Raw genomic sequence first — 13,707 nt, forward strand, 5'->3', positions numbered from 1 at the left:
TCCAGTACAATACCAACAGCACCCTTAACAGACATTTTAGAAAGAAACTAAAGGGCTGATTCTGAAACTCACAGTGGGTATGAAGAACCCAAGCTTGAAAACAACCTTGAAAAGGAGCAAAGTTGGAGGATGAACATCTGGTTTCAAAACTCCTTATAAACCTAGAGTAGTGAAGACAGCGTGCTTGATAATGTGTCCAAGACAGAAAAGGATAGGAAGAGGACAGGAGGAGTCACAGGCATGTGAAAGGATGCCTCCAGGAAAAGATACCAAGACACTTCACTGAACAAACCACATGCTTCTCAACGTGTTTTTCTGGGACTATCAGTGGTGGTGGAGATGAGCCCAGCACTTTGACCAATAACCTGAGGAGTGCCCTGTCTCTTCAGTGTCCTCCACTTTGGTGAAGCTTGAGCTATGACTAGTCTGGAGAAAAAGATTTCAGAACAAGCCCGAGTGAAGCAAAGGTAGTGAGCTTATTAATCCTTTGGACAGCGACTCACCTAGAATAAGGAAAGTTCACTCATGAAGACATGAGTGTGGACTAGAGAAAGACTTGAGATTAGGTGTCATTACATACGTGTATGTGAGGACGGGAGGAAGGGTGGGAGAGGGAGATTCTGTGGCTTTCAAAGTTACATTGTTCAAAGAATAAAATTGGGAAGGTTTAAAGTTTAAATGACGCTTAAATTCAGGCTTTAAAATTAAGTAAAAATACTTTTAAAATGATCTTTTATCTCTTCCAGTATTTCTTTTATCAAACTAACTTGTAAGGTGGTTATATGACTTAGGCATAAGAGAGCGCTGATGGGCTTCATCTCAAGGCTACAAGCACTCTGGCCCCAAATAAGCATAGTTTGTTTGTTTATTTATTTATTTTTATGTTTTTGCATTTTTTCACATGTAACTCTGGGTACCACATGAGTGCCTAATGCCCAGGGAGGGCACCAGAGTTCATGAGATCTCTGGGAACTGGAGTTACAGACAGTGGTAAACCGTCAGGTAGGTGCTGGGATTCGACCCTGGATCCTCTGGAAGACATCCATTGCTCTTAAACACTGAGCAATCACTTCAGGCCCTAGTTTATTTGTTGTTATTAAAAAAAAAAAAACACCTTTGAGGTGTCTTAAGGAATAGTTGCATTATATTTTCAGGCAATTTCGGCTCTATGAGCTGGGTTGAGTTTTCCTGATTGTCAGCTTACAAAAATGCAAACCAGGTCACAGGGTGAGGGGCACTTTCCCCTCTCCTGTCCCCTTCAATGTCCTGTCTTTCTGTCTTATCTCAGGACAACCAGACATCCTCAAGTGCAAATACAAATACAGACAAGTCACATATCATAGGACACAACAGTCAACTCAAAATGAACAATTGATCTAAATAGGCCTAGAGAGACATCTCAGAGGTTAAGAGCCCATTTTACTATTGCAGAGGACCTGAGGTCAGTTTTCAGCTCCCACATGGTGGCCCACAATTGCCTATACCTCCAGATCTAGGGGAACTGACAGTCTTTTCTGATCTCCATAGACATCTGCACTCTTATGCACACACCCCACACACAGACACGCAAGCATATATACAGTAAAAATAGAAATAAATCCAAAAGATGATTGATCTAAAATACAATCTAAACATAAGGCTTGTAGCAGCACACATTTCAATGTTCAGGATCATGGATTAGAAATAAACTTCTTAGATATAACAAATCCCCTTTCATTAAATGATCAACTGGATCATTAGGAATTCCATGAAGTGAACAATGTACCCTCTCCCAAGTTTATGGCAGAAAAAAATGTTTTCCCTACCTGGGAAAATAAATGTTGGAAATCATGTATCAGATAGCAGACTTCTTGTTTCCAGAATACAGAAAGCCTCAAAAATAGCCATTAGGAAATAGACAATTCAATAAATAAAAATGGTCCAGAAGTTTGAATAAATGTTGCACTAAGAGACACATACAAAATCAACAACCTCAAAGCTTAGGGGAGAGAAACAGATAACTCTGACGGGACACTCAACACTCCCACAGAAATAGTCATAACTAAAGACTTGACAGACCAAGCCCTGGCAACGTTGTGGAGGATGAAATTCTCATACCCACTGCTGGGGATCATGGAAAAGAGGACAATAACTTGGAAAAATATTTCTCAGTTCCTTGATATATTTAATTATGATCTGGCAATCACACTCCCAAGCATTTGATCCAGAGAAACAAGATATATTTTCTTGAAAAGACTTATTTACATAAATTCACACAAGCTTTATATACTGCAAGGGTCTGAGAATTGCTGAAGAAGACTCCAGACCCAATCAGTATGTAGAATCAAAGAGCGTTTATTCTGGCATGTGGGTGTCTACCATTTGTACAAATGGCGACCCCAAAAGGAGCACGTAGGCCCCCTTTAAGCTAGCTAGGGGAAATCTAGGAACAATTGGTCATCTCAAACACAATTGGTGAAGCAGGCTATAGCTACCTGAGTACATATTTAATTGGCTGTGGTTATTGTTTTACCCAGAGTACCCCAAAGATCATCAAGAGACCAAATACGATGCAAAAGCAAATATTCTTTTTATTTCAAGTTAACTCGGGACTCTCCATCCATCTGACACAGCAGCAGAGCAGGAGAGACCCTGAGTAGCAATGGGGCAGGGTTTTTAAAGCAAGGGGGGGGATCTTGGGGTCAACATACTACAAAGGAACAGGCTCAGGATTGGCTTATGTGAGTGGCAGTCATGTTAGTAGCTTTTAATTGGCTAGGGATAGTTGGGGGGTTACAGTTATCCATTTTGGGGCAAGGCTGGTTAAGTTCCCAGACTTTGTCCTTGAGCTGCCATGGAGGCTGGCTGGCCTAGCACATACTGACTGTGGGGACTGACTCAGTGGTCCAGACTTTGTCCTTGAGCTGCCATGGAGGCTGGCTGGCCTAGCACGTACTGATTGTGGGGGCTGACTCAGTGGCCCAGGCATGGTGATTCCTATATCCCTGTCCCTAATGGCAAGGGCATCAGTGATTAATTGTCTTTTATTCAAGGCCCTCCTGGAAACTGCTTGCTTAGTCTCAGGAAACTGAAATTGAGGCCTGATCTCTGAGAGAAGACTGAGCAGCCTGTCATGGCATCTGCTTGGTCCTTTCCATTATAATTTAACCATTTGGGAGCATTCTTGGGCAAAGCAGGGTATGTTTTAAGAAGATTACAGGAACTGTCCTTTTTGTCACAGTCTTGAGGTACTGTAGGGCTGGCTCAGGCATAGTACATGCCATCTCCCTTGTCTCTGTGTATATTCTGTCTCTCTCGTTAAATGGGGAAAGCTCAGACATTTCAATACAAGAGGTAGAAATAGAAAACAACCTAAACCATAGCCAACAGGGAAAGAGATTCAATTCCCACAACCAACATAGAAGCTCCCAACTATCTGTAATTCCAGTTCCAAGGGATCCAACACCCTCTTCTGGCCTCCACAGACACCAGGCATGCATGTGCTGTTCAGACTAACATGCAGGCAAACATATATACACATAAAATAAAAATAAATCTTTAAAACTCGTAGTGTAGCTATACAATGCTACACCATTTAGTATTAGGAATGAACAATTATCATATGGAACAAAACAGATAAATGTAAACATATATGCAAGATGAATGAAAGAATCTAGATGTCTCTAACCTCTGATTCCATTCAAATACTTTCAGCAGATATAAGGTGCTCTATAGTGACAGGTTGCTGTCCTTGCCTGCAGACAGGGTTGGGCAGTGGATTGGACTGAGAACCTGAGTAACATAGACATGAAACCTTATGGATTGTAAATAATAATGAAACTTGGGCATCCCTGAGTACAAGAAGATGTCTATTGTAATTATGGAGCAAAGTAGAAGAATACTAATTGTGTTTAAAATTTGGTGTATTGGACTTCAGAGATGACCCAGTGGTTAAGAGGACTTGCTGCTCTCACAGAAGACCTGGACTGTGTACCCAGACCCCAATTAGTGGCCTAGGGGATGCAATACTTCTTTCTGGCCTTCACCAGGCCCCCACTCAGTATATGTCCACACAGGTCCTCATATATGTAGGGTAAAATGGCCAGCCAAAATAACACATCCTGACCCTGAAATCAGAGCCAGGAAACACCCTGACCATGAGATCAGAGTCAATTCACAGGCCCTGCAACCAGAGCCAAAAATGTTAAAAAGGGCCAGTGGAGGAAACATCTTTGCCTCTGAAACCAGAGGCAAACATACTCTGCCCCTGACCAACTCCTGACCAAAACCAACCAGTCCTGAGCACCGAACTAACCATACACCGAGCACAAAATCCAGCCAATTTCTGAGCTTGTCTAAGCTCAGGGATTGAAATCTGACCAATTCCCACCCAGAAAATCTTCACCTTGAAATAATTCTGCCCCTAAGAAAAACTATATAAAGTCCTGTACCTGTTCAGTTGGGAGCTGCTCCTATCCATCCTGGCAGCGGCAGCCACACCCTTGGATTCTTTCCTTCCAGGGAATCTCTTGAATGTGATTTGGGGGAGGACCTTCTTTAGCCAGAGTACAGCAGAGCAGAGAAGGAACAACATGACCTGGAGGCAGAGTGGTGCTGAGCAGAGAGGAGCAGAACTGTGATGCTTTCACTGGAGACTCCTTCTCCTAGGCGCAGAGTTCTTACACTCCGAGGGACCTGAGCAAAGCTCTAACAACTTTGCTGGGGATCTGTCCCCTGCTAGAGTAGCGCTGTTACACTGGGAGAACCTTTCCCTGGAATAGAGCTGTAAGTTGCTATGCTTATGGTGACTTTGCCGTATTCTTGGTTCCAGACCGCCAGGACCCCTTTCCACCTAGGCTGAAATGCTTACAATATATACACAATTTTTTAAGTTGTAATCATTGGCTGGTGGGAAGACATCCCTGGCATGCCTGATACCATTCCACTCAATCAGGGTCCAGTCACCCACAGGCTAGCCTGGGTCCTCAAAGCCCGGCATGGCAGGAAGACAGCTATGTACCTGTCTGGTGCTGCAAGGGTGCCATTATGATGAGAAAATGTGTGGTGAAGAACTGGGAGGGAACGAGTAGCTGAATGGTTCTTGTGCTGTGGAAAGAGGTAGAAAGGAAGAAGTGAAGGCGATGAGGGTCAGTGTGAGGTGTGTGGTCTTCCTGCCACTCTGGGCCATGGTGGCATCAGAGTCTTCTTGCCACTCTGGAAAATCAGGACCCAGGCTGCTGCCAAGGGCTATGCCAGGGGCTGATTGACATCCTTGGCTCCTGTTACCATGGAAGGCCATGTGGATACCCAAGGTCTGGGCAATTGCCATGCACAGGCCCCTAAAGAGATGTCCCCATCCATCCTCCCTTGTGCCCGACTTTCTCTGAAAGCAAAATGCCTTTGAAGGTCTTTGGGCTACCTGAGAAAGCACACTGGGAGAAAGTAGGTGTAAATAGGGCTGGAGGGATGTCTCAGGAGTTAAAAGTGTACTTTGCCACTACAGAGGACCAGAGTTCAGTTTCCAGTACTCACCTGGAGGCTCTCAATTACCTGTAAGTCCAGATCCAGAGGAACTGATGTCCTTTCCTGGCCACCATGGGCATATGTAGTCATGTGCATATATTCCACACATAAACATGCAGCATTCTCAGAATGAAAAATAAAAATAAATCTAAAAGAGAATCATCAATCTAAATATCTAACCTAACATGTTCAGAGTCATGAATTAAAAAAAAAAACTTCTTAGCTTTAAAAAACACTTTTGATAAGTTGAAAAGTGGATTGTTAGGACTTCCATAAAGTGACAGATGTCCACTCTTCGAAGTCCATGGCTGAAGAATGTAGACAAGCCCCTGCCTGGGGAAATAAATGTTTGAAAATCATGTATCTGATTAAGGACTCCTTGTATCTAGAATGCAGAAGGTCTCACAAATGTCATTAAGCTAAGTGTTGCTTATATGTGTCCATGTAATAGAACAGAGATGATTCTAAATGACCAAGTATATAGATTTTATAAAAAATGTAAATGGATAGAAACTTACCAAGCAAAGAAAAAACTTTCAGATTGCATGTTAAGGTAAAATCTGAAACTACTGCTTTCAAAGCACATTATCCATTTCAATGTTACATTGAACATTTAAAAATGAACAAGGCATTTGGCTGGTTAAGCATTTCGCCTGGTTAAGATTCAGGCTTTTGAGCAGCAGTTCAGCTGAGAGTCATTGGGATGAGGACACAGAAGCTTCCAGTCGGAGGAAACAAGACCAGCTGAGGATCCGGCGAGGTAAAGAAGTAAGCGGCCGCTTGGTGTCTTGGGGATGCAATGTTACAGCTAAGGAGTCTTGGGACTTCTCCTGAAGGCCCCAATACTAACTAGGCCACGATGTCGAAGTATGCTGCTGGTACACAGACACCTGGGCCAACCTGAAGCACAGGACTGACTGACACTCAAGTCAGAAGCTGGAGTACTAAGGATTTAGACAGTCCTCATGGTAAGAATACAGCCAGCAAATGACCTACCCTCTTTGCTAGCCACAGTTTAGACAATCGGAGCTCTGAAAACACTTAAGTGTATCCATGATACAAAGGTCCACAGCAGAGGTTCGGCCTACGTAGACGCACATTTTAATTTAACTGCAACGGGGCTCACCTGGCAAATCCAACCGCATGGTTGAGACTATCGGCCAGAGAGGCCTGCCTTTCCTCATCCTCAGCCATCATCAGCTTCTCCAACAGAACCTTGAACCTCTCCATCAGTGGCGTCAGGAGGTCCTTCATTAAGGCCTGCTTGTGCTCTGCGGGGTAGTCGCTGTTGACGATCAGGGCGCCAGCTGTTTCATAGATGAAGAGCTGGTCGTCGCTGCTCAGCAAGGACTGGTAACCGTTCTCCTAGGCGGGAATTTCGTCTTAACCGAGGGTTTACATTTAGTGCCTCTCATTTACTTAATCAAGAACGAGCACGAGAGATGGGAAATATCATCCACCACATCGGCTCACAAACTGGGCATTTATAAAAAAGTGAAATTTCTGCCAGGCAGTGGTGGCACGCGCCTTTAATCCTAGCACTCGGGAGGCAGAGCCAGGTGGACTTCACGACCAGCCTGGTCTACAAAGTGAATTCTAGGACAGCCAGGGCTGTTACACAGAGGAATCCTGTCTTGAAAAACCAATATATATAAAATAAATAAAAATAAAACAAAAACCACGTGTGAATCAAACTGTACTTATAAAGGATCTCAACTTCAATCCCTTTAGTTAGTGACACTGACAGAATGTTTTAGACCCTAAGTCTGAAGACAAAAACTTCAATGTTACGTGGCCCTGGGAACGAGAAATACGATCACGTTAGAGACTAATTTAGAGGCTGGATTTCTTCTCTTCTCCATGAACTATGTCGGCTGCGTTTAACAGTGCAGAGAAATCAGAACATGCTCCACACTGCCGAATTCCTATTATGCTTGTCATCTAAACAACCTTGATACAGAGATCCACATAAACTCGGTGCGCACACCTCCCCTCCCCTAGTTAGAGGCAGGGTGAGGCTGGTTAGGATGGCACAGGCAGTCTTGATATCCGGGGAAGACACTCAGAGGATACTTACCGGGGGAGAAAGGGCCAACAAGTCTTGGATTCTATTCAAAATCTCCTCAATGAAAGGATTCATCTGTTTACTAAATGAGATCAAAAGGAAAAACAAGGGTAAGTGATGTGCTCAAAAGCTGCTGAAATATGAACCCCTTTAAAAGGGAAGGAACCAAGGCTCAGTTTTATGCTAGCCAATCTGATCACTAAAATTAGCTTATGAGCAATTTAAAAAGTCCACCTGCTCTGCAGTGATACATTACCAAGACGATAGCACTACCTACCCCGGCCCCCAAGACTTATACAGCTACTCTATATGACAGATTATGTTAAAAATGTACTTTCAGGCTGGGCATCACAGGCAAGCCTATAATCCCATACTTGGGAGGTAGACAGAGGCAATGGAATCAGTTTGCCATCTCCAGGACCAAGCGAATAAACAAAAAACATGCACCCTGGCCTAGGGAGATGGCCCAGCCATCTTGAATTAAAAATGAAATGCATTTGCTGTGCAAGCCCGAAGACTTGAATTTGATACCTCGATCCCGCATGGGAAAGCTCTACTCCCACCTACATCACACACCCACTCAATAATAACCTATAGAATCTACAAAACAATCACAGTATGCACACAAGCCATCTGTTAGTGCTGAATACAGCAACAGTCAGTCACAGGGAAGGAAGCCAGAGCACGAACACCCAGTGCTCCTGGGGGGGAGGGGGGGGGCTGCGTCAACTCCCGGCTGCCTCCAAGCGCACACTTCACAACCAGCCCTGGAAGCCGACACTTACTTGAGAGATTTGACAAATCTGGAGAACAGGTAAGCGGTTCTGCTTCGGACTTTAGGGCTGGAATGCCACAGGCCCCTGTGATCTAGGAAAGCCATCTACAGAAAGAGACACTGATCATTTCTGGTCTGATTCAAGGGTTTCCTTGTCACACTGCACTTTTTGCTCACATCAAATTGTACTTGTTGGGCAGGACCAGGAGTACAGGAGGAAAGTTACACACGTTAGATGCAGGGAGGATCTTAAGGACCTGATTCACACAGACCTGTCACCCAGCATTAGTCAGGAGTCACAGAGAACAGTCTCTCATCACTGAAGCGGGAGTGAGGCGCGCACTTACTAGTACACTTGGAATGTGCTGAGGTTCAACTGTGAAGAACTTCTCATATCGAACAACAGTTTCAAAGAACTCCAGGGTCACAGACGTGTGCTGGTAGGAACTGACTCCTGACGTTACCAACTAGAAAGGGGGGGAAAAAAAACGAAGAAACCCATCTTTGTTTCCCGCAGCATCCGAATTCCCTCTGTAAAAACAGCCCAAGCTCTAACAAGGAAGGCGGCCCTGGCGCTTATCGCACAACAGAGTGAAGGATGCTCAGTATACCTACCGTTCGCATCATGTCCTGCAAAGCACTAGCTTTTGAAACGTCACCTGAGAAGTGCGCACCGTGGGACACGGGGAGAGCTTCCGCCAGCATGTACAGCAACCTCACTGCCACCTCCACCTCCATGAAGCGTGTGGTCTGCCAGTTCCTGCCAAGGCATCAGAGTGTCTGTCTGTGAGACCCGAACAGAGACTTTTTATATGACGCACCCACAAAACGGCTCGGCCACTGGTGAGGTGCCCGTGCTCCTGTAACCAACCCCAGTGAAACCCACTGGTTACCAAGACAGCGCAAGAGGACCAGAGGAAGTAACAGTTTGGGAGGTGAAAACGGCTGGGCTACATTAAGTGCGTGTATGGAAATACCATAATGAAACCCATTATTAAGTATAACTGACATGCTAATAAAAACCATTTTTTATTTTTTATAAGATTAAAAAAAATAAAAATAAAAATAAAAATGAACAAAAACAAAGTTACATGCTCAACTATATTCATAGCAGCACTATTTGTAATAGCCAGAACCTGGAAACAAGCTAGATGACTGTCAACTGAAGAATGGATTAAGAAAATGTGGTACATATACACAATGGAGTACTACTCAGCAGAAAAAAGCAATGACAGCATGAAATTTGCAGGCAAATGGATGGAACCAGAAAATATCATCCTGAGTGAGGTAACCCAGACTCAGAAGGACAAACATGGTATGTACTCACTCAGAAGTGGATTCTAGATATAAAGCAAAGAACAATCAGACTGCAACCCACAGAACCAGGGAGGCTATATAGCAGGGGGGACCCTAGAATGACTGTGGCTTATAATAACTACTGGTTTTACTCAATTACTGGGTAAGCCTCATTGAAACATTTTACAATTAGGATAAGAATTTATACTGTATCAAGCTAATAATAGAAAAATAAATAAATAAGTGAAAACGGAAAAAAATGAACAAAAACATACTAGCCAATTACATACTAAAAACAGATAAAAATTCTGATATTTAAGAAAGGCTAATAACAAAATACAATTAAGAGATATTTTTGAAACACACAATAATGCTATGGGTTTAGTGGGAAAATGTTACTTTTTCAAAGCATATACCAGTCTCATGGCAAATTTTTTCATTGAGGAATGTGATGGCAAATCTGGGTTGCCAACTTAACCACATCTGAAATCAACTAAAACCCAAGCAGCTGGGCACTCCTGTCAGAGATTTTCTTGATTGGATATTTGAAATGAGAGGACCCACCCTAGATCTGGGCTATACCTTTGTTGGAAGACGACATAAAAGGACATGGAAGAAGAAAGCTTTTGTTTCTGTTTGCCCTCACTGTCACCAGCAAGTCCCTCTATCCTGTTTCTGAGGCATCCCTTTGCTGGTGTTAGAACCTACATTTTTGGGACTCCAATATAGACCAAAGACCAGTAGTAGCTCCCTAAGAATCTTCTAGAACTCCAACACCAACTTGGGACTGCTGAGACATCTAGTCTTGTTGACTGAACAACTACCAGATTTTTGGTCTTTCTGTCCAGAGACAGCTATTGTGGGACTAGCTGGACCAAATTCTATCAGTTACATTCCTTTAGAGCAGTGGTTCTCAACCTGTGAGTTTGACCCCTTTGGAGGTCAAACAACCCTTTTACAGGGATAGCCTAAGACCATAGGAAAACACAAATGTTTATATTATGGTTCATAACAGTAGCAAAGTTACAGTTATGAATTATGAACTTTGAAGTAGCAATGAAAATAATTTTATGGTTGGTGGTCACCACAACATGAGGAACTGTATTACAGGGTCTCAGCATCAGGAAGGTTGAGAACCACTGCCTTAGAGAAACCTGACTGATACAAGGGGTAAGGAAAAGCTCAGGAATAATAATAGATTGTACACTGCCTTCAATACAACAATAGTCGTGTGGAAAATAATATATAGAACAGATTTTTAAAAAACTAACTTTCAGGGTAGATCCTATATGCAGCTACATGAAATGCTGAAACATGATACACATCAACCTACCGACTTTCCAGATGAATATGGAACACTCAGCAATACCAACTCCGCATCAGGCTGTAAAATTTCTACAGAAATGTAAATACAGATTAAAATGATGCAATTTAATAAAAACAATGAAAACAATCATTTTGGAACCTAAAGATGGAGTAGTTAAAATATTAATTGATAAATACCTATATCAATACAAATAAAACAAAGTTTGTGGTATGATTGAGCATTCCTTGGGTATATGCCCAAGAGTGGTATGGCTGGGTCTTGAGATAGATCAATTCCCAATTTTCTGACAAACCACCATACTGATTTCCACAGAGTGTAATCACACTGTCTTATGTCCCTCCTGCTCCCTCCCCCAGAACAGCTGTGTGGTGATATTTTAATTGTGCTGAAATGTGATTTTATTTGTATGTTAATAAATAAAGTTTGCCTGGAGATCAGAGGTCACATAGCAAGGTCATACAGGCATAAACAGGAGTCAGGTGGTGGTAGCACACACCCTTAATCAGATCACATGGCAGGCAGAGTCTCTGTGTGGTCAAGGACACAGCCAAGGATGGTGACTCGAGCCTTTATCCTAGTACCAACCATAGAGACCTGGAGGTCTGGATAGACAGGCAGTGATGAGGAAGTCATGTGGCTGGGCTTAGAGCCAATGAGAAGGCAGAACAGCAAGGCAATAAAAACACAAGTTAGATGGGAAGAAACTCTCTCTGGGGAAGAGAGAGTGGCTAGGTGGTAAGATAAGGTAGTTGTGGCTCTTTGCTAGTTCTCTGATCTCTTTGGCTATTACCTCTGTATTTGGCTCTGTGATTCTTATTTAATAAGACTGTTTAGAAATTCTTCTATACAGCTGGCCTGGACAATGGCTCCAGCACACCCCTGCACAGAACAGCACACTGAAGAGGCACAATAGCCTCAAGTCTCTCTCCTTCTGGAGACACACTCCTACAAATCCCAAAGCGGGGGTGAACCTACTTGGGTCTGGGATCCCTGCATTTGCCTCTTCACCCTAAGGAAGATTCCAGTGCTCACTTTCAGGAACTCAAGCTCAGCTCAGTCCAAAACTAGGAATGCTCATTTTCCAGGACACAGCTGGATCGCCATTGAAAACAGTCATCATAATGAACCCAGGCTTAGCTTTCCCTGTTCAGTAACTGGGAATGGCTCTGCCCAGCCCTCCCTTCCTTTCTATCAAAGCAAGAACTCTTCACCCTTGTTATCACCCGAGAAAGCATATCCATTAGAGAAACTGCCACCAGCAGGAAAGCAGAGCTTTGCTCTTTTGTTCTGTAAACCAAATATATCCCTCGAAGCATGACCATGTTCTACTCAACTGAGTATAGTGGTCTCTATGGAAATGTCGTCACATTGTTGTCATGGTGAGCAATTAGAAATTTCGTCCAATAATTAGCTATGCATATATAACCTCATGGAGGAAGATAAAGTCTGGGACTACTTTGCAGAGACATGCTGCAAAAGAAAACCTGGAACCCCGCACATATAAATCATGTACTCTACTGCCGAGCTACATCCCCATATTCTCAACTTTGTTGATGAAAGCACATATGAATGAGAGAGAATGATCAGCATTCATATTGACTGCAAGGTACTGTGTCAGGTTATTTCAGGCTATTTTATGGCTTCCAGTTTAGGATTTTGATAAGATATTTATGACATTTGAAGAATGAGAAAACAACCTAATTTCAATGAAAAAAAAAAAAAAAACAATAACACCCACTAGAGAAACTCCCACCAGCAAGAAAGCTGAATTTGCTTTTTTTCCCCTGTGAACAAAACCATGTTCTACTCACCAGATTGTGGTGGTCTCCATGGAAAAGTAGTCACAGTCTGAGATGAACATTGATGTCTTGGTGACAGATGAATAATTTCACCCAATAATTAGCTATGATCTCCTAAAAAATTTTAAAGTCTGTGATACCTTGTGCAGAAACATCCTGAAAAGGAAAACCTTGAAAGTTAAAAGTTCATGGAGATGCCGAGAATCGAACCCGGGACCTCATACACGCCAAATATGTGCTCTACCACTGAGCTACATCCCCACATTGCCAACTCCCTGACCAAAGCCTATATGAATGCAGAGAGACTGATCCAGCATTCCTATTGACTGCAAGGTACTGAGTCAAGACTTTTGAGTATATTTTATGGCTTCCAGTTCAGGGTTTTGATAAGATTTTTAGGACATATAAAGAATGAGAAAACAATCCATTTTCAATTAAAAAAAAACAACAATAGCACCTATTAGTGAAACTGCTACCAGCAAGAAAGCTGAGTTTGTTTTTTTTTTTTTCTGTGAACAAAACATATCCCTGTAGGCATGACCTCGTTCTACTCACTAGACTATGGCGGTCTCCATGGAAAAGTAGTCACAGTCAGAAATGAACATTGATGCCATGGTGAGAGATGAGCTGTTTCATCCAATAATTAGCTATGCATATATGATCTCCTCACCAAAATTTAAAGTCTGGGATACTTTGTGCAGAAACATCCTGAAAATGAATACAGGAAAGTTAAAAGTCCTTGGAGAAGCTGAGAATCAATCCCAGGACCTCATATATGCTAAATATGTGCTCTAGTGCTGAGCCACATCCCCATACACTAAACTGTGTGGATCAAGGCATATATGAATGCAGAGAGACTGAGCCAGGATTCATAGAGACTGCAAGGGTTGGAATTATGTACTTTGAGTATATTTTATGGCTTCCACCTTAGGGTTTTGATAGC

At 42.8% G+C, this 13,707-nt stretch overlaps 1 protein-coding gene, 1 long non-coding RNA gene and 1 other non-coding gene across 4 annotated transcripts; all 3 read right to left on the reverse strand.

Annotated features, from left to right (window-relative positions):
* Positions 1 to 5,502: 5,502 nt before the first annotated feature.
* Positions 5,503 to 13,701, reverse strand: LOC119087135. The gene is made up of 3 exons (XR_005090577.1): positions 12,777 to 13,701; positions 10,972 to 11,033; positions 5,503 to 5,625 (listed from the first exon to the last, which is right to left on the reverse strand). It is a non-coding gene; the product is annotated as an uncharacterized LOC119087135 (long non-coding RNA).
* Positions 6,588 to 9,128, reverse strand: LOC114688493 (exportin-T-like). 2 transcript variants are annotated; one of them, XM_028863082.2, is made up of 5 exons: positions 8,958 to 9,128; positions 8,690 to 8,809; positions 8,353 to 8,447; positions 7,580 to 7,649; positions 6,588 to 6,864 (listed from the first exon to the last, which is right to left on the reverse strand). In XM_028863082.2, the coding sequence occupies exons 1-5, from the start codon at positions 9,078 to 9,080 to the stop codon at positions 6,625 to 6,627; spliced, it is 648 nt and encodes a 215-aa protein (XP_028718915.1). In that variant the 5' UTR covers positions 9,081 to 9,128; the 3' UTR covers positions 6,588 to 6,624. The 2 variants fall into 2 exon arrangements, with proteins under 2 accessions (XP_028718915.1, XP_028718914.1); XM_028863081.2 differs by having other exon boundaries at positions 6,589 to 6,867; positions 8,958 to 9,127.
* Positions 12,954 to 13,025, reverse strand: Trnaa-ggc. Its single transcript has one exon. It is a non-coding gene; the product is annotated as a tRNA-Ala (tRNA).
* Positions 13,702 to 13,707: the final 6 nt, after the last annotated feature.

Source organism: Peromyscus leucopus, unplaced genomic scaffold (genome assembly GCF_004664715.2).
Source record: "Peromyscus leucopus breed LL Stock unplaced genomic scaffold, UCI_PerLeu_2.1 scaffold_1382, whole genome shotgun sequence".
In the NCBI taxonomy this organism is placed as follows: Eukaryota; Metazoa; Chordata; class Mammalia; order Rodentia; family Cricetidae; genus Peromyscus; species Peromyscus leucopus.